General features: G+C 48.4%; 1 protein-coding gene across 1 annotated transcript; it reads left to right on the top strand.

The window, feature by feature from the left end:
* The first annotated feature begins 2873 nt into the window (after positions 1-2873).
* LOC121324699 (E3 ubiquitin-protein ligase pellino homolog 2-like) lies at positions 2874-24153 on the top strand. Its single transcript, XM_041266818.1, has 6 exons — positions 2874-3118; positions 14915-15044; positions 19940-20041; positions 20837-21034; positions 21612-21800; positions 23232-24153. Exons 1-6 carry the CDS (start codon positions 3042-3044, stop codon positions 23808-23810), a joined length of 1275 nt encoding a protein of 424 aa, XP_041122752.1. The 5' UTR covers positions 2874-3041; the 3' UTR covers positions 23811-24153.
* Positions 24154-24978: the final 825 nt, after the last annotated feature.

Here is a 24978-nt window from a genome sequence, read left to right as displayed (position 1 = left end):
AGAGAGAGAGAGTACGAGCGAGGGTATAGGCTACCTCTTCTCTGCTCTATATCTCGTTCGCAATATCTTCTCAGGATCTCTAGAGAGAGAGAGCGAGTGAGAGAGAGAGCGAGCGAGAGAGCGAGGGAGAGAGAGAGAGAGAGAAAGCGGAGCACTCTATAGGTCATCGCTACTCCACTATCTCTCCTAGAATCGCGATCGCTTTCTTCTCTCATCATCGCATATCTATCTATAGATATATCTAATATCTCTCTCTATCTCTAATATAGATCGAGCTATACATATCTATAGCCTCTATCTCTTCGCTCGCTCCCTTCTCTCTCTCGTATCTAGCTACGCTATATCTATCTCGTATACAGACGAGAGCTGGGAGAGAGAGAGAGAAAAGAGAGAGAAGGGAGAGATGTCCCTCTATCTCTCATCTTAATCGCTCGCCATCTATCTATATACTATATTCATCTCTCGCTATGATACCCTCTCTCTCTCTATTCATTATCGATAACGTCGTTCTTATATCTAATCTCTCTACTCTAGAAAAGCTATGATATCTATATAAGAGAGAGAGAGAGAGAGAGAGAGAGAGAGAGAGAGAGAGAGAGAGAGAGAGAGAGAGAGAGAGTCTATCATCTCTCGCTCATACCAATATCCATCTGTATCTCTCTATAATCGCATACACAATCTATACTCTTCTCGCGCACCTTCTCTCTCCGTCGCTGTTGCTATAGTGATCAGCACTAACAGTAGCAATTCACAGCATTGTTTGTGTGGGCGTGTGTTTTAAACTTAGTTCTGTTTAAAGGGGTATGCACAGGACTTGCTCCTCCCGTGTCTGATCTGACTTTACTCATCTCCAGTTAAATCAGAGAGTGTCTGTGATATTAAAAAGCTGTTAAAATATTTTCAATAAGCTTTCAGATATAATGAATATCCTCCTGGCAGCTATTTTGTTATACACGTCTACACTTTGATATAGACATCATATCTCTAAACCCGCAATCCACTGGAGATCAACATTACATTACAGAAATGCCAGGCTGAATAATACAGTAGTGATAATACATTTTGTAAAAGTCAGGGCAGTGAGCCAACAAGATGAATCCAGGTTTGATAATCCAGACATTCCTTTCAGACACAGCAGTCACACTTGGCCTCTGGGTTGCAATATTAATCCACCTTGTTCACGCCTCACAGCTTGGTGGAATAGTATTGACCGGGTTCAACACAGTCTCTGCTTCATCGCGGACCAGCCAAAGCTCCTCTGTGGGATTTCTCTGTGCACATTTGTACAGAGTGCAGAGAGATCTCACGAGGAGCGCAGTGGAAAGGTCCTGAAGTGTTAACACAGTTGTTAAGCGGCCTCTGCATTGTGCTGAGTTGTTGTAATGATTCAGCAGCGCGGCTGTGCACAATGTCAATAGCAGACCCACCCTGCCATGGCACTGCATGTGACTGCCTGGGACACCCGATTAAACAGAGATACAAGAAACACAATTCAATACTATTGAAGCAATGACGATTCTTGTGAGGATTGGAGATGATTTCCTAAAGGAACAACTTTGGATTTGCATAATGTTGTATTATTTGTATCTGTTTATTATTCTATGCTAAGTGTATGTAATCACGTGTAGATTAATATACAGTTGTTCACATTGTAATGACAGGCAGGCTGGTTTGAGATCAGTTTATTGCGGCTACAAGCCTTGGGCCAAAGGTGGCCTGTCTCATCCTTTTTGCTTGCAACTTAGAAGATTTTTTACAGGAAAAACATGTCTGGTGGTAGAATACATTAAAAACACAAGTCAAGCAATCTTTACGTTAACTTTCATCATGTTTTTTTTTTTTTTTTTGCAAAGTAAAAAGTTGAAACAGCATTAAAACAATCAGGAAGAATATGTGTGCGCTGGTTTAAATGCTGTGGTCATTTTCTTTTATGATAAACAAAATAAAAATAACATATTTAAAAACTATACAAGATTAGCCACAGAATGGAGTGTCGACTTCAGCATGACCAGCTGTCTTGTGAGGCACTTCCCACAGAACACAGGAGTGGAAGGGCCCAATGACAGCCAAGGTAATGAAAACTCCCCTCCAGCCACACCCACGTGGCCAGACCCTCCTCAGGGCTGTGGGAGGGCAGGGCTTCATCTTTAAAGGCCCCACCCCTCATGCTGTGGTTTGTGAGTTGCACAGCTGTAGCCACACCCCTCTATGAAACCCCAGTTTGAGAAGTGTAGTATGGTGTATGACAGTACCTAGGAATTCTGTTCATTTGCATTTTAAAAAGTACACTCCTGGGGTTTTGATGCCTTGAGGCACCCTTAGAACTGCATCTCAGTCACAAGTCAACACTAAACACAAGCCCTCACTGCATCCCAGTCCATCTGCTTTAATCACTTGACCACACTGCCTCCCAGGCTCTCTTCCTTGTCCACATGTACAATAGAACACTGCCCCTTTAAGAATCTCCACTCACTCTCTGTTTACATAACAGTGGGGGGCCCGCCCAATACCGCGGAGGGGACGCAGTAGGTAATTCCAAAATTCACACTCTCAATTGTACTGTAAGCCTACACATACAATCAGATGTATGATATAAATGTTTTAATTGTATAATAAAGTGATTTCAGTATTTTTTTAAATGTTTCTTAGAAAGGTATGTTTTTGGAGTCTGCATGTGCTCCCCCCCTTCACTATGCGGTGTGTGAGCAGTTGGTACAGTCCGCCCCGGCTTGGTATTGTTTGTGTGTCTTGAGGCTCCAGAAGTGACTGGACGGGAACGGAGCTGCTTCGTGGGGAGAGTGCCTGCTTAAAACAATCAAAGCCCTTGCCTCGATAAAAGCAGAGACGGGACGAATTTTTGTTTCACTAAAACAAACAAACAAACAAACAAATAAATAATACATTAAAAAAGAACTAGCGGTTACCACGTCGAGAAAGAGCAGGCTGGATGGGGTTTGGCAGCTGCCTCGCCTGAAGGGTTTCCTCGCCGAGTTTCCAGGCTGGAGGCTGGGTTGTGATTGCGCAGTTCAGCGGACTCGCGAATGTTTTCAACGAGTCAGGAGGAGCACTGCGCCCCGAACAAGGACCCGGTGAAATACGGGGAGCTCGTCGTGCTGGGGTGAGTCGCTGCACAGCAATACACGAGTCTTACTACACGCCAACCGCTGTGTAACTGCAGCGACGAGGAAAACCTGTATGAACAGGAATTAATAACTCGCAATCAAAATAATCCGAATTATATTCATTTAATTTTTTTGTTTTTTGCAATGTTTACCGCCAAAGACTTTATAAAACTGCGCGGCGTCTGAACGTTTGAGCTTCTTTTGCGTTTGTTCTACTTAAACAGAGTTGTTTCTGTTTACAAGTGGAATGCAAATGTCCCTGTAGCGCGATAGAAACGAGGGATCGTAACGAGGGTTGAATCTTACAGAGGAGTGGGTCTAGGGGCTGTTGTAAACTACATGCAGTCGGTAGGACGCGGCCGTTAGCATTGCAAAGTGCCAGCGGCGAGGATTGCCCTGTTAACCAGCTGATACAGCGGAGCACGCATCGTGGGTCGAGTCGAGCTTCGGCACCCTAGCGAGGGGTTTGGGGGTGGGGGGTCTGTTCCACAGATTGGGTGGCCGGGGCTCTAGCGAAGTCTCCGCGGTTGTAATGTGTTTTAGTCGCGGGTGGCGTGTGTCTGCATTTGGTTTGTTTTTTTGGTGAATCGGATCGATGTTTGTGTGTTTGCAATATGTTCGTTATTGTAACTTCCGCTGGAACGTGTTGGCGGTTTAAGTCGAAACCATTCTGGCCGGAGTTGAGCTAAACTAGTAATAAAGCGATGTGTGGTAGAATTGCAAGCACATTAAATACAAGCAGCGTATTTAAGTTTCTGCGAGACTCGGCGGGTTAGTGAAGTTGTGTTGATTTACCGGTGTAAATCCGGCTGGTATTGGCCCGGGTATTTTGTACACAGCTCGTATTTGGTCATGGTGCTGTGTTGCTAACGAGAGCTATTCCGCGACTGAGCCCAGCTCGCTGTTTATGATTTTAATTTTATATAAAGCGTTGTGGGATGTTTCATTTCTGGCCAGATTGTAGTTGTTTTTTCTCTCTTGAAATGATTACATGCATTCCACGTGGTATTGTGCTCGGCGCTATTATTTGTTTAAGAACCCTGTTTTGTTGTCAACGTAGTCTTATTGCATAACCCGGAGAAAATGCGCCCTCTCAAAGACAGCCCTACCCCGGGGGTACACCATAGATCAGGGAGTGCGTAGTGCGCACAGAGCGCAGGCTGTAGTCGCTGCTCTCCAGTCTTTACAGACTCTAACGAGGCTGTGTCGAGTAAGTGTATTTGTCAAACTGCTTCAGAAAACTTCATTTCTACTAGAATTAGGCGTGTGTTCAGCAGGCTATTGCTAAACTGTGTGTGTGTGTGTGTGGAACACCTACTAAAAAAATAAATATGCAAGTATGAAGCAGTTCTGCAAGGGAGGGAGTTGCAGATGTGCCAGGCCAGAGCTGCTGTGTTGGGCTAGATTGTAATGTAGCAGGCAGTGTTTCAGGATGGAAGTAAACTCCCACTGAATTGCAGCTTGACCCATTCCTGCTTTTACTGTGAGTAATACCCCAGCTTGTAACAATACGCTGAGGCTAATCAAGGGCATAGTAAACTCTGGAGTGGGTGAAATTGCAGTGCAATAGGAGTCTTCTTCCATTCCTTCTTCTGTCATAGAAGCAACTAATAGGCTAATTTTAAACTAGCTTGAAGAAGAAGATCAAAAATCCACATCTGTTATTATTGGGCAGTTTGATCTGAGGACGTTTTTGAGTTGAGTGGAACAGAATAAGAAAGCTGGGTCTGGAATATTTTAGAAATGAATGAAGGCATTGACTGTAGCGGAGGTGCTGGATCTCAGCCTCTGTCCATTGTCCTTTTCAGCACAGTCTAAATCTCAGCCTCTGTCCATTGTCCTTTTCACCGCAGCCTGTCAAACCTATTCATTGTGCATTGTTGGTGATTTCACAGCGGGCTCCCTGTGCGGCCTGTGGGTCTGTCACACATTGCGTTGCTGTTTTTTAATGTCACTGCTCTCTGCACGTTTCTGTTATAACAGCAGCATTTTAACCAAGTGCAGCTCTAGTGCCTGGACTGTGAGTTGAATGTGGCTTCTTCTCTTGGCTCCTGTACAGTATATAAATCTCTGCATCTGTGGCTTTTCAGAGGTGCGTCGGGGTGTCTGTATTCTGGAAGCGTGTTGGAGGTGGGAAAGGGTTAACTGCTGCGTTGGTCTCAACCCAGCGCAGGTAGAAGTGCAGTAAACGCCCATCAGACCTGAAGCCAGTTCGAACTGTAATGACCGTTCCAGCAGAATTGTTTACTGACCTGCTACTTAGTTACAATGCTCTTTTGTTCAAGTTAGTTACAATTATGCTGCAGTAATTATAATTATATTTACAATTAGGCTAAAAACTACCCACATTAACATGTTTACTTGGCAGGAGGCTGTGTGGTCCAGTGGTTAAAGAAACAGGGTTGTAACCAGCAGGTCCCTGTTTGAAATCCCAGCTCAGCCACATTGTGTGACTCTGAGCAAGTCACTTAACGTCCTGGGGCTCCCTCTTTCGGGTGAGACGTTGTTGTTAGTGACTCTGCAGCTGATGCATAGTTCTTGTAAAGAGCTTTGTGATGGTGGTCCACTGTGAAAGGTGCTGTATAAAAATAAAGATTATTATTATTTATTATTACTGTGTTTATTCTCAGTAACCCAGCAGTAATCCCAGGTACAAACACAGACCCGAGTAGAGTCGTCTCTCTGGCTGGGGTGTTCTGTATTCACTACAGTCTGGTAGTCGTACCTCTTGAATGGCTGTGTCTCGCTGCTGTGATGGAGAGTCTGGACTCTGCTGTTACACAACTTATTGTGACAAGGAGGGGAAGCTGTTCAGTTCAACAGTGTCACCCATAACTATCAAACACTAGTGCTGAATGGAGAAACGCAGAAAGTCTCGCTCGGTTTGTCATTGAAGTTTCGATGAGTGTTTCTTACTTGCGCAGCACATGCTGTGTAGTGTTGGATATGGTTCAGATCATGATCCTGCTCCGAGGGCATTGCTTCGTTCGGTGCCTCCATGTGTTGGTTGCTCTGTACGCACTGCTGCAGTGACATCATCACTGCCCTGTGCAGACAGAGGTGAAGGAGTCCGGATCGGGATTGCTGGATTGTAACCTTGTGCTTCTGGCTCCTGTTCCAGGGAGGGGAGTAAGGCTCCTGTTGCACAGCAGTTTCACCCATTCCAGGTTTTGATGTGAGCTTGGTTAGCCACAGTGTCTAAGTAACAAGCTTAGTTGTGTCTTAATAAACTTCTAGTAAAACCAGGAATGGATCAAACTGCCTTTTGCAATGGGTGTCTTATTTCCATCCCTGCATTCCTAACTGAGTGTGCGTGCTGGCTGGGGTGCAGCACAGGCATTGTAAAGTTGGTTAAAAACGGAAATGTTAAACGCTCCCTCAGGCAGGTAACTGATGAGAGGTGTGCATCTCTACCACAGACAAACCGCATCAGCCGCAGGGAAGAGCAGCCGGCACCTGTGGTTTAAATGACAAGACAGGAGCGCCACAAACTCTATATGAACACCTTTCCTGGTAGTGAACATGCACATACTGTCAACCTCTTTATTTCACAATCCGACTTGCGCACGCACACACACAAAACCACGAAGCTACTTAAACAGGGAACTGCAGTCACGAAGGGCCCTTAGACAGGGAAACCCAGCCCATGCATAGTTTACGTGACCTGACTTTTTGAATTTCCCCTTTTTTGTTCTCAGTTCTTTTTGTTGAGCTGAACAATGCACAGTTCAGTTTCCTAATTAAAAAAGGAACCCGTTTCACATGTATCTGTGAGTATGCATGAGACCAGGACCACGAAATATTTCCCCATTTAAAGATGGCATATGTTAACATGCTGGCAAATGCAGGGCGATTCTTAAAGAAATCCTGTTTGAGGCTTACAAGCAGAACAGCAATGCAGCGTCACAAAGTGCTTCGGTCTACTTGGACTTCGTAAAGGAGCTGTCTGTCTCTCCAGCACTTTGCCCATGAATCCGCATGTTCATCAACACTGCACTGTGTGCAACGACCATCTCATGAAAGAAACAAGCCAATTCATGTTCGGTGATGCACAATGCTCCCTTTCATATTGAGCAGGTCAGTATAATTTAGGAGTTGGGTTGATTCAAGGTGGTCAGCACTGTCACAGTAAAGTGCTTTTATTTTGCTGTATGAGGACCCTTTGCAAGTGTCTTCAGTATTTCACTTTGTGCAAGTCAGATAGAGAAATAAAGCTGGAGCTCTGTATCCCTGTGTTGAGCTGCTTGTGAATCTCCCTGTGTGTGTAATTCTGTATATCTGTACACAGGCAGCGTGCCATACAGCCAGCGCTGGAAATGAAGACCTGATCGTGATGAATATTGGGACATGAACATATGATTACTTACCCTGCGACACGGGGGATGGGCTGCAATATCAGATCCTGCTCATGGAGACGAGTCAGTGATCGCAATTCTTCTCAGATTATTATAAATTTTTATGCCGGGTAATGAGACTTTAAAAGAGAATCTATTGGCACAGACAGAAGGGAGCATTAAACCTTTCTTCTGTCACCCGAGAGGCTCTCCGCTTCACAGACGACCTCCGACAGTGGACTGCTCTAATGTCCTTGCTGACTGCCTTCTTGCTAATTGCAGTGTGAGCAGCTGTTATAAATTGGCTTTGTTTAACTAGCTGTCTTACCAGGACTTGCTTGTTTGTGAAGGGGGTGGGTTTGTGTCTCAACAGTGTTCATTTTCCTTGAATATTGAAAGTTGTAATGGAATCCAGTCTCTCGTAACCAGACTATGAAGGCAAGTGTTTCCAAACACAGCAAGAAAATTAATTAAAGACCTGCCAGAATACATCGATCCGTGATCCAGTATTCATTATTAAAAGGTTTTTAATGTGATATCGCAACCAGGTGTCTTCTCTGTGGTGTCGTCAGGGTTAGAAATTCACAGTCCTGGGCTTCAAAACCCAGTATAGTATGTCAGCACATTGGCATTTCCCTGTAGCTGCATGAACTCTGTACTATAAAGACTGCAGACTCGTTTCATGCTACGATGCAGAGTAAGCAGGTTCAGCAAGGGCCTAATGGACTTTACCTAAACCAGTGCTGAGCCCCTGGACCGGTGCACCGTGAGGCTGGTGTGAGTTTCAAACCCTGTCTGAGCACTTAAAGGTGGCTGCTGTGTCCCATTTTTTCTCCCCTCCTGCAGTTTCCCTGGCTGAAATACTGAAAACAACACTGAATCAGACAGAGTAAAATATAATACACATGCATGTTGCTGTGAAAGTGGACTGTATGTGACCAAATTAGTGAATTATCAAATGGGCAAGATATCGTGATGTTCTAGTACAGTGTACTAGAATGTTAGGAGCAGTGTTCTCTATCTCTTTCTCTCTCTCTCGCTTGCTTTTTTTCATTTCCCTCGACAGGGACAACATAAGCTGCTGTAGATGAGTTGTGTAGATTAGTCGCCTTGCGGTGTCTGAAACAGCGAGACTCTCATGAACTGTGTCTTTCTGCAGGAGCCTGGCTAAAGCGATAGCTAGCTGGGTGTCCGTCTGCCTGACCAGGCTGACGTCTCTCACATGTTTGTTTAAACCCCTCCTCTGCACGATACCTGCAGCGCCCTCCCCCCAAAACGATTGCAATGTTTTCAGTAATGCGTTGCACGGGTCTGTTAATCTATTTGCAGTGAAAGAAAGCAGCAGTAGGCATTGTGCAACGACGTTCAGTTCTGGGCACACAGCTTGAAATGGGCTGACAGAGTGCTTACCACCACCTTTCATCATGAGCAATTCATCTGGGTCATTCTGGCCCAAGTGCCCTGAACTCAGAGAGGAGGGTAATGATGCTGCTGCTCCAAATAAAGCACATGAGCAGGAGAGAGGAAGGTGCTGTGTGCGCTCTGCACACGGTGAAAGTCTGCTGCTGTGGGAAATGAGCTACACAAGTACAAAATAAAATTGAGTGTCATTTTGAAGACTGAATTATGTAAGCCGTCAATGCTAGTGGTCAAGCAAGCCTCCCTCCGTGGTCCTCTTGAGCAGGTTGTAAAATGATCTGCTTGCTGAAATAAAACTTGTTATGTAATGGGAGGCTTGAATATTACCCAGCATGGCTTTTGAACGTCACGTTATTTGTAAGCATGCAATAGCAATGCATTCATGGTGGAAAATAAAGTTTAAAAACCAGACTAACAATGAGTGTTTGTCGGGGGGGGATTGGGGTGCGGGTTTGTCGGGGTGCGGGGGGGGGGGGGGGGGGGGGGGGGTGTGTTTGGGGGGGGGGGGGGGGGGGGGGGGGGGGTGGGGGGGGGGGCGGGTGTGGGGGGGGGTGTGGGGGGGGGGGGGGGGGGGGGGGGGGGGGGGGGTGGGGGGGGGGGGGGGGTGGGGGGGGGGGGGGGGGGGGGGGGGGGGGGGCGGGGGGGGGGGGGGGGGGGGGGGGGGGGGGGGGGGGGGGGGGGGGGGAGGGGGGGGGGGGGGGGGGGGGGGGGGTTGGTGTTTTCTTGGGGGGGGGGTGGGTGTTAGGTCACGACGTGGGGTACTGTGTTTGCTTGCCCAGGGGTGACCCAGGTCAGGAACGGTACCCACAAGTCACAGTTGTCCCAGGGTTGTGGGGACGAAACGGTACGGACGGTGTGGAAAAGGGGAGGGGGGGGAGTCAGTTAGGTTAATTCTGGGGTGCTTTTGCTTGCCAGGGTTGCGTTCTGGGTGATGAAGCTGCCTTGCCTCCTTTGCTGTGTATAGTTTGAGTTTTTGAGACTGTATTCAACTGCAGCTATGCATTCACACCCTTATATATAATATAAAAACAAACAAGAAAGCAAAGCACTGCCTGTTTAAACAGATGCTCTAATTGCCATTCGAGGCTGTTTTTATAATAAAAAGATGTGCTTTTAACAGAACATCAAGAGGCACTTTAATCCCAGTGATCAGGGTCTGTTCGCGTTTCAAAGAGTGTTCATCATCGAGATTCGTCCCCAGAGTCACTTAAACATTCATCAGCCTGGGCTGCCAACGAGAGAGATGGGGGAGCAAGGGGGGCTCCTGGAGTGGGCTTGGGAGCCTTCTGTGTGCAGTGAATGGTGCTTTTAGGATTTGTCTTCCACATTTAAAACGTTTGTAAATGTGTACGCTCTCTTAAGTGGATTGCACAGTCTCTCTTGCTTGAATAGCTGGCAGCTGAGCAACTCGTTTCAATACTACACCTAAACAAGGGGAGTGCTGAACCCCAGGACCGGTTGCATCGTGGGGCTGCTGTGAGTTTCGAACCCTGTCCGAGCAGTTAAAGGTGGCGTCTGTGTCTCTGCTTTTCTGCTCTCCTGTAATATGCCAGTGTGCAGGTGGGCTTGTTTATAGTGAAGTTCAAGTGTGATGGCCATTGTGTTACTCACATACCCGTTTAACTCCCCTATTTGTGCTGATTTCTCCAAGAAGCTCATTCCAGGGGCTTGAAAAAACGAAACTATCTTACAAAAATGTGCTAACTGTACCCCCCATTTAGTGAGCAATACAGAATGTAATCAAATGAAGTCAGCTTTCTCAGGGAGTTGAACAGCGTATTGTTATGTTTATGATTAGCAGTAGCATTATTGTTTGTTGTATCATTATTATTACAAAGCCCTCGCTGGTAGCATGGTGTTTTTGATTTGACAATCCCAGCTAGACTGTGCTATTCCTCTAGCCTGTCAGCAGGGTCTGGGCTCCAGCTGATGGAGAGGGTGTGTGGACTGATCCCAGACCCCTCCTAACGGGAGGCACTCTGCAGGTGGTGTAGCTGGAGCTCCAGACTCCTGAGCAGGTGTTCTGTGAGTGCTGTGGGGTCCCGTTTCAGTGCAGCTGTCATCTCGCTCTGCACTTGGTGAAAGAGGAACCTCTTGTGAGCCGAGGGCCAGGTAGGAGCCCTGTCTTATCTGTTTAAATCTTAAAGGTACGCCGCTCTGCGTGTCTTAAAGGGCATATTCCTGCCAGACACAAACCAGTAGAGCAGCCTGTGCGAGTCCTTGCTCGTGCATTCTCTGTAATTGATGGGAAGAAGGAACACCCTGAAGGGAAAGAACCTGTACCACCTTACAGAGATGGGAATAAGACTGCAGAGCAGGTCGATCCATTCCTTGCTTTACTGTGAGTTTTTTAATAAGACACACCCAAGCTTGTTACTATACACTGCAGTCTTGCTTTTCAAATGGAGTTTGAATGATTTAAGATCTGAATGTGCTCCTCATCCAGTACAGTTGCTGCATGAACTGCCCCTATTGGTAACCCTGCAGACTCCGGTGAGGCTGAAGTAAGATCAGTCGAGCAGCAGATTGAGCAGGGCACTGATTTACTGAGAGGTCCAAGCAGCACGAGTGGCAGCAATGCAACCTTGTGTGAGTTTCTAACTCTTGCTGATGGATCTGTTTGTATTGGTGCCAGTGGTGTTATGTACTGCATGTTACCAGCATGCATGTTCATTTTCCTGGGTGTACCTGCTGACCTCCTGGTCTGGAATGCTATAGAGTCCCGTATGTGTGTGGATTGGCGCTGTCAGGGTTAACCCTTTGCAGTCCAGTTATTCATCGCTTGTCAGGCATGTCTGGTCCAATTTATTTTCACACACGCTGTTTATTTTACATGCGCTGTTTAAAATATATATATTTGTTTGAAGAGTAAAACTGGTTTAAAGGGCACTGCAATGCTAAGCAACATCAGTACTGCATCTTCAGCCAAGCCCCACCCCTTGTTCGCTGTATTTTTCACATACCTTTTTGTAGATAAATCTTCTCCTGATCCTCGTTTATCACCAGACTCCTCAATAATGCGATCCAAGTCGTTATTTTATTACTGTAACATCTCAGAAAGCTCTACACACGTCCGTGATATTCACAGCTCGCTCTATGGGGTAATGCAGGATAACAGGAGCACTGCTAACATGGGGTAATGCAGCAGTGCAGGATTGTTGTCAGTTTTCGATTGCAGAAAGCACAAGGCTTGGTTTTATAAACCCTCCTCCTCTTCCTCTGTTGCATTGTGGTTCTGTACTCACCAGCTTTACTACCTACTGGGAATGTGGAAGAATAACCAGGATCCAGGCAAACGAGACGTATGAAGCCCTGCCCTCCCAAGCCGCTGCTGACTCCTTTAATACTGAAATGCGTTGCTGTGGGTGTTGGGTTTGGATGATTAGGGCCAGGTGACATCTTTTCTTTCGCGATCATTACCTCTGTCTCTTCGCTTTGTTCCCTGCTTTGTGGGGTTTTTTTTTTGACTCTTGCCCCCACTCCCTCCCCTCCTCTTCTCATTATCTTGTTCTCCTGATTCTTTTTCTTCATTATCTTTTTCCCGCTATGTTCTGTTGTTGAGACTGCCTGTTTCTCCTCTCTGCAAAGCGTCTCTCCCCCTGTTCTTTCCTCTCTCATTCCCCTCTTTCCTTTGTCTCTACATTCTTTCCTATCTCCCCACCCCCAGGTTTACCATTTCTCATTCTTTATTTCTGTCCCCTGTACGTTTCTATTTCCTATCCTCTCAATCCCTTTGTTTCCCTGTGCTAGGTCCAGAGGTCAGGATGTCAGATGGGATGGATGGAGGGAGGGACGGAGGGAGGGGGTTGGTTTTGAATGGGTCGACACGTCCTGTTTTCGGACCACTCAAACTAAATACCAGGACAGCCCCAGGACCTTAATTGCCCAATCAGGCTAGTCTGTTTCGCGAAGGAGGAAACAGGATTAAGACAACGAGAGAATAATTGGGAGCCCTTCAACAAACATTTAATTTAAATCTTAGTCTGTGAAAGTTTGAAGAGGCAAACTAGCCCTGTCTCTATTAACTATAATAGTCTTCTTCTTTTCATTTGCACACAGACATATACATTGAACACGCCACAAACACTAGCCACAGTAATCGTGTATATAGCAGGTCGACCCAGCTAGTGGTTGATGTTACACACTGAGTGTGTTTTATAAATGCTTTTAACATTCACACAACACAGTGACCAGAAAGTGTCCAGAAATGTATTTGATCATTTCAGCTTTCAAAAAACAAGACCGTGCCGGTCCAAACGAAGTTCGTTTTTTTTGACTACGCACTTCACCAATTGTTGAGCGCTCCGCCTTTTTGTGATTTTTAAGAAATTGTTTCGGAGGGTGAGCACCACTGCTCTTTGTTTAATGCAAAGTTGCTGCTGAGTTCTGATTTGATTTTGTGTTTTTGTTGTTCCTCCCTCATTGTTTGCTGTGGTGGTGTCTTGCTCTCTGTGGACTGGATAAATAAAGATTTCTGTTTGATTGATACTAGGGGTTCCTCCTGAGAGCAGTTTTCATTGAAGTTAGTATGCAAGGTACTTATTATAAGAGACTTGGGCAGCCAGCGCCTCGCCCTCACTGCACAGGATGAGCGCTCTTGTACAACGCTGGAATAATTAAACCTCTAACGGCAGGCCTTTCGTCTGTTCTGTAGATGGCTCTGCGTACAGAAGAGTTTCTTTCTGTCTCATTAAAGTGTGCAGATCCCTGCCCCCTATTTCTCTGACACGTGCATCCTCTCTGTGTCAGCAAATCAGAGGCTTGAAAGTGGGATTCAAAAAAAAAAAAAAAAAAAAAAAAAGCCACCCCCACCACCCCCCCTTGTTCGCTGCATCATCCACGGCTATGAAACCCTCGGCACTTAGAAATGCTGAAAGAAACTGGACTTAAAATAAATTCAGTGACTTTTTCATTGTCTTTTTACTGTCTGGACTAGCGCTGTCGGTCTTCCCGGACCAGGAGAGCGCCCTGTCTGCAGCGCTGCCGGTCTCCCCGGGCCAGGAGAGCGCCCTGTCTGCAGCGCTGCCGGTCTCTCCGGGCCAGGAGAGCGCCCTGTCTGCAGCGCTGCCGGTCTCTCCGGGCCAGGAGAGCGCCCTGTCTGGAGCGCTGCCGGTCTCCCCGGGCCAGGAGAGCACCCTGTCTGCAGCGCTGCCGGTCTCCCCGGGCCAGGAGAGCGCCCTGTCTGCAGCGCTGCCAGTCTGCTTGCAGCTTTGTTCAAATCATTGAAATCTATGGCTTCATTATGGCACGCAGTGGGAAACTCTTCCATCGGCTTGTAGTTTCCAAAGCAGTCACCACCCTGGAGGACTTCTTATTTTTTTTTAAAGCTGTTCTGCAGGAAAAGCCGGTACCACTTGATGCAGTACGCAAATTAATGTGCTTTGTTTGTTCTCTTTGAGGATTTCTGAATTTTGAACCCACATGTTAGTCAGTCTCTCTCTGTCTTTCTCTCACTCACTCATTCAAGCATGTAGCCTAGAATCAGCGCCTAGAGAGCTGATTCTGAAATGTATAACTGGAGATATCCGTCGCTGTGTTTGGTCTCCTGCGTTGTCGCTGTGCGAGATTCACAGTGCAGTGCGTCAGGCAGCTGGCTGCGTGAGTGAAGGGTAGAGCATCCCCTGTGGGTGAGGAGGCTGTTGTGCAGCAGGGGGTGCCTGTAGACAGCTGCTGGGGGTGGGTAACATGGACAGATGGCAGGACAGACACAGGACACCAGCTGAGCTGCACACTGAGCACAGTGGGGACACGCAGACTCGCATGGAGCTGCACAGACAAAAGGAAAGACGGCGATCATGATGTGAACTGCCTGCATAACTCAACAGAGACTGGGCTGGAAATAATCCATTGCAAAGTGTTTTTATATAATGATCGATGTTTGAGTTTTATTGCTTGTTGCTGCAGGGCTATGATTATTTTAAACATGAATTAAATGTGGTTTACTGTGCAGACATCAAGGGAGCCAAATCTGCAAAAAAAAGTGAAAGATTCCGATTGTCCTGTAAACCTGTCTGTCTCCTCTCTCTCTCTCTCTCGCAGGTACAACGGGTCCCTCCCAAATGGAGACCGCGGCCGCAGGAAGAGCCGGTTCTCGCTCTACAAGAGAGCCAAGGCCAACGGGGTGAAACCCAGCACTGTGCACGTCATCAACACATCCCAGGCCAGCAAGGTAACCCTCCCAGCACTGTGTGGGCATGCAGGACCATTTCATCCACACAGAGAAACACGTTGCAACCGATTCAACTACTTTTGGGTTATTTTAAAGACTTTTTTAATGCAGGTTTATTTTCTTCATCCCCTGTGCCCCTGGAGTTTAGAATTGTAAGTGTACACTTCATTAGAGTCAGTGCAAGGTCTCTATAAAGATAGAAGACTGTGATGTTTGTGTAGCTGGTTCAGTCCAGGCTTCCCTCGCTCCCAGATCCTCCTCTTCTGTGTGTTGTGGATTGCCAGTCCGCCGCACTCCCTGTTGGAGAGAGTGTTGTCAGGATTAGTGCCGGCTGCATGCGGATCACGGCAGCTCAGGAAGACTGGTATCCCTGCCTGTATCTGGGATTTCCTGAAAGGAGAGAGATTCGCTCGCTATCTAGCCTGCAGACAAATGCTGGATTATTATTATTTCAGATTTGTAAATTTACACAGATTCTTACGACTGGATGACATTAGGCTTTTGTTAACCCTGTAAAGACTGTCTATCCTGGTCAAATGTTACCTTCACTTTATTTTTTTTTTAAATCCAGAACATGTGTGAACTCTGTGCTGTGGAGTTTCTAACAGCCTTATTTATTATTCAGTTTTTGTTTGGTGGTGGTTTTGTGATATGTTGTATTTCATAATAAGCCAGACTCACATTTTTTTCGCATCACGTGGTTCTCGTCCTCCTTGCTTTGCTGACCTGGTTGGACAGTTTTCTTGTACTGCTCGTCTCTGTGCTGGATCGTGTTTGGTCACGTTGCCTGCCAGCAGACGACCCTTTTACAGCAAGGTGTTTTCTATCAAGCAGTTTGCTACTCTGAGTAGCTTGGCAATCCTGCAAACAAACATCACACTGCTTACTTAAAAGAAAGAGGTGCTGGTGAAGCTTGCTAAAAAAATTTTTTAAAAATCCTCTTACCCCCTCTAGATCCATACTGCCCCCCCCCCCCCCCCCCCCACCCTGTGATTAGTGTGTGCCTGCTCTCTGTGTGGGAGGTGGCTGTGTCTGTGCTGCTGTGAGTTAGTGCTGTGTTTTGAAGGGTGCCACGCGGTTGGAAGAGGAGGAGGAGGAGGAGGAGGAGGACGTGGGTAATTGCTGAGTGAGAAAGGAGATGCCAGCCCCCTCACTCACTCCTCTACTGTCAGCCAGGCCATTTGTATGTATGTATTTTGGTCTGGATTGATGATCACAAAGGGTAACGCGTGTCTCTGGGGTCTCTTTGCGTGTGCAGAGTAGACTGGACCTTGATTACCAGTCTCCTCTGAAAGACAGCCGTTCCTACTGCTCTGCGAACACCATGCTTGTGCTGTTGCTTCAAACCGAGTGTGTGATTTACAAGTAGACACACAGAGAAGATCACATTCGAGTGCAGGGTAGAGGAAATCCTTATCCATAGTGAAACTAGCTGATCACCATTAGGGGCTGAGGGTATGTGGAGCTCTCTGTATGCATCAATCTGTCTCTGACACTTTCACATGTTTCTAGAGAGCTCCTTATCTGGTTTTGTGTTGAAACTCTAACCACTAGACCCCACTGCCTCCCCCCGCACTACCAGTCCGTCGGCTCTAACCACTAGACCCCACTGCCTCCCCCCACACTCCCAGTCTGTCGGCTCTAACCACTAGACCCCACTGCCTCCCCCCACACTCCCAGTCTGTCGACTCTAATCACTAGACCCCGCCGCCTCCCCCCGCACTCCCAGTCCGTCGGCTCGAACCACTAGACCCCACTGCCTCCCCCCACACTACCAGACCAACAGCCCTTGCCCCCGTGTTTTTTTCTTTTTCTATGAAATGACTGTTTATTTTTACTAGGTGATACAGCAGTTGAAGTTGTAAATGGTTTGCTGTCTCTCTCTGTGTTGAAGCGTGGGGCTGCTCCCTCATGTCTCCTCAATGCTCTGTGCCACACTGTAGCCCCCTTTTGCTGAAGGGCTGTAATTGGAGTGAAAGGCTGATAGTAGAGGATTTCTGGCAAGCTGGTAAATCTCTCTCTCAGACTGTGTATGTGGGGTGGGGGTATGTAACGATTCACTGCACATCGATGAATCGTGATACTTTCTTTGCATGAATATCGTATTGTGATAGAGGTGTGTATCAATTTGTCTCATGATCCATTCCTGGTTTTACTGTGAGCTTAATGAGACTGAGCTTGTAACCAATACACTTCGGCTAATCAAACTTATAGTAAAAGCTGGAATGGGTGAAACAGGAGTATTATTTCCATCCCTAGATACTGCTTCTGCGTACCAATCCTAACTGTGCAGCCATTGTCTAAAGTAAAATTTTGTGATTCCCAGCTGCACCCTACCCAGAAATTTGTATAAATTTCATTAATTTTCTTAAAATATAATAGATTGACAGAGCTGCGGTGTGAACTGCCAGCCTGGATGGACCTGGGCGCTGAGCTCGGAGGAGCGTTCTGGGTTACAGATGAGCGGTCTGATCCGTGGCTCTGTGATCGCGTCCTGACTGTTCCACATTGCGGGCTGCACTGCCTGGAAGATGAAGTTTGTTTGCAAACACCTGTCTGCTTTGATGTGTTGTTCACTCCCATTGTGACTCCCATTTAGTGGGAGTCTACCTGCGATCCTGATGGAGAGAGAACGAGACAAGAAACTGAGCGATGCTGAGCTCTCCTTCCAGGCTGGAAGCAGTGTAGTGTGTGTGTGTGTGTGTGTGTGTGTTAAACTGAGGTGTGTTGTGGTGTATCATATTTAATTACAAATCTGTTCATCACCAGCATAAGAACTCGTTTATGCCCCCCCCTCCCCAAAATCCATCTCATTAGGGGGTTTCTGGCAAAGTGGCAACGAACACGTTACAACTTGCAGCCCACATCAGTACCACTACAGAGAGTCCTGTTTGTATGTAACTACAGCTTGCGTCTCTGCTTCCCACACACTCAGACACGGCACAGCCATCTGCTCAGGAACCAGTAACTGCAGGCCCTGAGAGAGAGAGACTCCTTACTGTCTCAATTGCAAAATCATCTGTCAGGCAGTGAGTTCATCAGGTTTTAAATGATGTGTGCTCACCTGGACGTGTCTCCAAGGAGGAGGATGGTGATGATGTTGTGTTTTTATTTGTTTTTTTTTTTGTTTTGCATGTTAATTGAACTCTGGCAGATTGGAATAATCGGTTAAAGCTTTTTAATTGATTGATCTTGCGGTTTTATTTTAATAGTACATTAAACTGTATATATAATATGTAACATCTGTCATATTTTATACAGTCCGCTGTTTTATTCAGTTTGCAAGTGTGAATTTTATATACAGCAGGGAATATCGGCAGGATATTAAAACTGAATTTGTACATTTATTGAATCCTGAAATAAAATAACCCGGCAGGACTGGATTGACTGTGTCAGTGACCCGGCAGGACTGGATTGACTGCGTCAGTGACCCGGCAGGACTGGATTGACTGCGTCAGTGACCCGGCAGGACTGGATTGACTGCGTCAGTGACCCGGCAGGACTGGATTGACTGTGTCAGTGACCCGGCAGGACTGGATTGACTGCGTCAGTGACCCGGCAGGACTGGATTGACTGCGTCAGTGACCCGGCAGGACTGGATTGACTGCGTCAGTGACCCGGCAGGACTGGATTGACTGTGTCAGTGACCCGGCAGGACTGGATTGACTGCGTCAGTGACCCGGCAGGACTGGATTGACTGCGTCAGTGACCCGGCAGGACTGGATTGACTGCGTCAGTGACCCGGCAGGACTGGATTGACTGTGTCAGTGACCCGGCAGGACTGGATTGACTGCGTCAGTGACCCGGCAGGACTGGATTGACTGCGTCAGTGACCCGGCAGGACTGGATTGACTGCGTCAGTGACCCGGCAGGACTGGATTGACTGTGTCAGTGACCCGGCAGGACTGGATTGACTGCGTCAGTGACCCGGCAGGACTGGATTGACTGCGTCAGTGACCCGGCAGGACTGGATTGACTGCGTCAGTGACCCGGCAGGACTGGATTGACTGCGTCAGTGACCCGGCAGGACTGGATTGACTGGGTCTGTTCTGCACGTTCAGCTGTGCAAACCCCCCCCCCCTTAAAAATAAATAAATGCTAACGAAGAGCTCTTGCTGCTGTTGCTGCTGCTGGAGCGGGTCGTGTTTCATTGATCTGTTTGTCTGTGGTCTCTGGTGGGGAGTCTGTGTTGGAGACTGGAGCATGCTGTCTGACAGTGTGGGGGTGCATCATCATCAACACAGAGGCTCTGCGAGGACAGCTGGGCCCAACTGTGACCCCCCCCCCCCCCCCCCCAGCAAACAAACACAACCATCTGCCACTACTACCCCCAGCCCCCAAACTACAGAGCTGTACCCTAATTACACTGCCTGTCCATCTTCCATTGCAAGCCAGAGAAGGGGGAGTGTGTGTGTATTCACTATATTCCCGCACACAATTCCAAAATACTTTCCTTCACACCCAGTGGCTGTTCCCCGCCCCCCTCCTGCTGCTGTGGTTTTACATTGTTGCACACAGCGGGGCTTTGCAACTATTCACAGCCAGTCCAGAGGGCTACCTCACCTGCTTAGGGTCTTGGGTGGTTATTTCTTTTGATGCAGGTTTGAAGGGCAAGCATGTAGAAACTAGACTCCTTCTGCTGAGACCTCTCCTATACCAGACGCTTTGATTCCTCCCTGTAAGCACCCAGGAACGAGACTCCTGTCTATACCAGGCGCTTTGACTCCTCCCTGTAAGCACCCAGGAACGAGACTCCTGTCTATACCAGGCGCTTTGACTCCTCCCTGTAAGCACCCAGGAACGAGACTCCTGTCTATACCAGCCACGTTGACTCCTCCCTGTAAGCACTCAGAAACGAGACGTCGTTTTGACTCCTCCCTTCCCTTGTGTTTCAGGCGGTGCACTGCAAGGGGCAGCACAGCGTCTCGTACACGCTGTCCCGCAATCAGACAGTGGTGGTGGAGTACTGTCATGATGAGGAGACGGACATGTTCCAGGTACGGGGGGCGGGGAGCAGCATCCGCAGGATCGGCTCCAGGCTGTCGCACTGTTGGTGCTCCATTACTTTCTGTGAAGTTTAGTGTAACCTGCTTTTTATCAGTGTGATGGTAGTTTTATTGTATTTTTTTTCCCTCTCTTCCTGCAAAGTGTTTGAATCCTTCATAGCCACTAGAACGCCGGCGGGCACGGCTGCTTTCCTTCTCGAAGTCGTCTTCTTGTAGCGAATTTATTAAACTGTCAGCAGGCACAGCGTCTCTGTCAGAGACAGGGAGAGGAATCTGTAAAGCAGGTGCCCACAGGCAGTCTGTTAGCAGAAACCGTGGGCTCGTGAACAGGTTCTAGGAATATAAAGTGATGTACAAAGTGAAAAATGATGTTAATGAAACCAGATGGTAGAACATACCCTTCGCACCGGGGTGTGAAGCAGTAGCGTACCGAATATGACGTACTGTTAGCTTGCTACCAGGGATGGAGACAAGACTCCTATTGCATTGCAGTTTCCCCCATTCCAGGTTTTAAAACCAGCCTGATTAGCCTCATTGAATAGTTAACAAGCTCAAGGTGTCTTATTAAACTCATTGTAAAAATAGGAATGGATCAAACTGCTGTACAGTTGGAGTCTTATTTCCATCCCTGGCTATGGCTGGCCTCTCTGTCTGCATGTCTTTGCTGTAGAAGCTACCCTTCACTCTGTCACCCACAGTATTGAACTCTAAACTAGTCATAATAAATGCTCTCTCTCTCTCCTCTCTCTTTCTCTCTCTCTCTCTCTCTCTCTCTCTCTCTCTCAGATTGGCCGGTCGACGGAAAGCCCGATTGACTTTGTGGTTACGGACACGGTGTCGGGGGGGCCGGGGGGCGAGGAGACCCCCGTCACTCAGAGCACAATCTCGCGGTTCGCATGCCGCGTGGTGTGTGAGCGCAGCCCCCCCTACACTGCCAGGATCTACGCAGCAGGGTTCGACACGTCCAGAAACATCTTCCTCGGGGTGAGTGTGATTGTGTGGAGAGGATAGAGCGGGGGGGATCAGCAGACAGGATCCATGCTGTTGTTTGTTTTATATTTTCGGTTGCTGTAGTTTTATCAGGTCCCCTAATTTTTTTTTTGGTTCCACCTGTACCCAGAATTATTTCACTTTAGTCTCCTTGCTGCTGTTAATCTGTTTATCTAATGAAACTGCACGACTCCTGGCATCGGACTGGGTTTCCTGCACTGCTCTGACCTAGAGAAATAATGTTACTCTTTTAAGCTTGTCCAACAGAGAGAAATCTGTACAACTGAGCAAGTTTTTTCTCGTAGTACTACACAGTTATTAGCACTGACGGAAATAAGACTGTCACTGCAGAGCAGTTTGAGCCATTCCGGGTTTTATTGTGTTTTTTTTAATAAGACACACCTATATGCTTCTGTGGCTAATCAAGCTTATAGTAAATCCTGGACTGGGTGGAAGGGCTGTGGAATAGGAGCCTGGTTCCTATCCCTCTTGAGTGTTCCTGGGTGTGCTGGGTGGGTGGGTGGGTTTGTTTGCTTGCTTTTGATGCTGACCCCTGTTTGACTCCTCACAGGAGAAGGCTGCCAAGTGGAAGAATCCGGACGGTCACATGGATGGGCTGACGACCAATGGGGTGCTGGTGATGCACCCGAGGGGCGGGTTCACTGAGGAGTCCAAGCTGGGGGTGTGGCGAGAGATCTCTGTGTGTGGAGACGTGCACACCCTGCGAGAGACACGGTCCGCACAGACAAGGGGCAAACTGGTGAGACTGGGAGGGGGATGTGCACACCCTGCGAGACTGGGGGTATGCATGAAGTATTTTTTGTGGAGTAGAGATCAAGCCCAGGCTCTGGTCAGGCTGTCACAGGGGTGTGGAATTCCCCAGTTAAAACAGTAACCTGCATTAGAACCACAAGCTAAGAATGTAGCTGTGAACTGGGCTACAATTGTTAAATACTTAACATTCGTTCAAATGTACAACTTACAAGCAGACATTTCACATTGTATAAAGTTTTTTTATTTTATTTATTTATAAAAAGTCTGCTTTTACTTGGTCCCTTGATTTTTTTTTTCCCTTTTAAAACAATAAACCGCAGTGATGAAGCAGTAGCGGTCACAGCTTGCCACGAAGTGTATACAATATGATTTCTCTCTTGAGCTGAATGGACAGGCTCTCTTTTACTGTCCTGAGTGTGATGTGTAAGCTTTCAATGAGAGGTCCCTGGGGCCTGTGTGTGTGCGCCTGCATCTCTCCCCTCTGCAGTAAGAGCAGCTCTGTGTCCCGTTGTTAGCCAGAGCTCAGGTCACAGTAACACAGGATCAGTATTGGTGATTCCTGGAACCCTGACGGCAGTGACCTCGGACCCTGTCCCCCTCACTTCCCTGCAGTCACACATTCATCACCGAGAACAAAAGAAATTAATAATAATGAATAAGAATTCAAATAAGATTAAAGCAAGCAGACCCCAGGCAGCACTAATCTTGGACTCCCTCGTGTTACCGAAGGTCGGTTATTGCAAAGATTGGTGTTCATTGGGGGCTGTGAAATCAGATGGGGATAACCAGACACCTGGAAAGATTAGGATTAGGAATTTGCAATACAAACCAACCAACAAACAAACAAATACAAATTTGAAACCAAAACCTTTGTTTCTGGGGTGTGTGATTCTGAGGCCTGGAGACCTCCTGGTCTTTGGTTAAGTGATTTAGGACACACATGGAACAATTGAATCTCCTTTCAGATCTTAAATCTGTTCGTTATTACATGATCCTTCTAAAACTCAGAGGACAAGATTGTGCACCCCAGCTGAGCTATATATCCACAGCATCTCCACCTAACCGTCTGTGTGCTGCATATCCACTGCATCTCCTCCTATCCCTCTCTGTGCTGCACCTCCTCCTCCTCCTCCTATCCGTCTCTGTGCTGCTCCTCCTATCCCTCTCTGTGCTGCATCTCCTCCTATCCCTCTCTGTGCTGCACCTCCTCCTCCTCCTCCTATCCGTCTCTGTGCTGCTGCTGCTCCTCCTCCTCCTCCTATCCCTCTCTGTGCTGCACCTCCTCCTCCTCCTCCTCCTATCCCTCTCTGTGCTGCACCTCCTCCTCCTCCTCCTCCTATCCCTCTCTGTGCTGCTCCTCCTATCCCTCTGCTGCACCTCCTCCTCCTAACCCTCTCTGTGCCGCTGCCCCCTGCAGGTAGAGAGCGAGAGCAATGTGCTGCAGGACGGCTCGCTGGTGGATCTCTGTGGGGCCACGCTGCTGTGGCGCACGGCGGATGGGCTCTTCCACACGCCCACACTGAAGCACATCGAGGCTCTGCGGCAGGAGATGAACGCAGCCCGGCCGCAGTGCCCCGTGGGGCTCAACACCTTGGCCTTCCCCAGCATGCAGCGCAGTCGTGACCTGACCGTGCTCGAGGACAAGCAGCCCTGGGTCTACCTCTCCTGCGGCCACGTGCACGGCTACCACAACTGGGGGCACCGCTCCGAGAGGGAGCCCAACGCCCTACGGGAGTGTCCCATGTGCCGGACCGTGGGCCCCTATGTGCCGCTGTGGCTCGGCTCTGAGCCTGCCTTCTATGTGGACTCTGGGGCCCCGACCCATGTCTTCGTGCCCTGCGGCCACGTGTGCTCGGAGAAGTCTGCCAAGTACTGGTCTGAGATCCCCCTGCCCCACGGCACGCACGCCTTCCACGCCGCTTGCCCCTTCTGTGCCACGCAGCTGGGGACCACGCAGGCCTGCGCGAAGCTCATCTTTCAGGCGCCCATTGACTGAGGAGGGGGGGGAAGCAGTACTGTGACACTCCAGCTCCTCCTGATCATGTTTATACTGTGGGGAGGGGGAGGGGGGTGCAGTACTGTGACGCTCCAGCTCCTCCTGATCATGATTATTCTGTGGGGGGGATGCAGTACTGTGACGCTGCAGCTCCTCCTGATCATGTTTATTCTGTGGGGAGGGGGAGGGGGTGCAGTACTGTGACGCTCCAGCTCCTCCTGATCATGTTTATTCTGTGGGGAGGGTGCAGTACTGTGATGCTCCAGCTCCTCCTGATCATGTTTATTCTGTGGGGAGGGGGAGGGGGGTGCAGTACTGTGACGCTCCAGCTCCTCCTGATCATGTTTATTCTGGTGATTTTATTATGCGTTTGGTTAGGGGAGGACTAGTACTGCTGACACCCATGGGGGGGGGGTGCAGTGCTGTGACGCTGCAGCTCCTCCTGATCATGTTTATTCTGTGGGGAGGGGGAGGGGGTGCAGTACTGTGACGCTCCAGCTCCTCCTGATCATGTTTATTCTGTGGGGAGGGGGTGCAGTACTGTGACGCTCCAGCTCCTCCTGATCATGTTTATTCTGTGGGGAGGGGGAGGGGGGTGCAGTGCTGTGACGCTGCAGCTCCTCCTGATCATGTTTATTCTGTGGGGAGGGGGAGGGGGTGCAGTGCTGTGACGCTGCAGCTCCTCCTGATCATGTTTATTCTGTGGGGAGGGGGAGGGGGTGCAGTGCTGTGACGCTCCAGCTCCTCCTGATCATGTTTATTCTGTGGGGGGGGGGGGGGGTGCAGTGCTGTGACGCTGCAGCTCCTCCTGATCATGTTTATTCTGTGGGGAGGGGGAGGGGGGTGCAGTACTGTGACGCTCCAGCTCCTCCTGATCATGTTTATTCTGTGGGGGGGGGGTGCAGTACTGTGACGCTCCAGCTCCTCCTGATCATGTTTATTCTGTGGGGAGGGGGTGCAGTACTGTGACGCTCCAGCTCCTCCTGATCATGTTTATTCTGTGGGGAGGGGGAGGGGGTGCAGTGCTGTGACGCTGCAGCTCCTCCTGATCATGTTTATTCTGTGGGGAGGGGGAGGGGGTGCAGTGCTGTGACGCTGCAGCTCCTCCTGATCATGTTTATTCTGTGGGGAGGGGGGTGATCAGGGTGATGTCTGTTGCTACGGTGCT

The sequence above is a fragment of the Polyodon spathula genome, chromosome 12 (genome assembly GCF_017654505.1).
Source record: "Polyodon spathula isolate WHYD16114869_AA chromosome 12, ASM1765450v1, whole genome shotgun sequence".
NCBI lineage: Eukaryota > Metazoa > Chordata > Actinopteri > Acipenseriformes > Polyodontidae > Polyodon > Polyodon spathula.
Note: the sequence above shows the minus strand (reverse complement) of the source record. Positions and strands in the feature narration are given on the sequence as shown.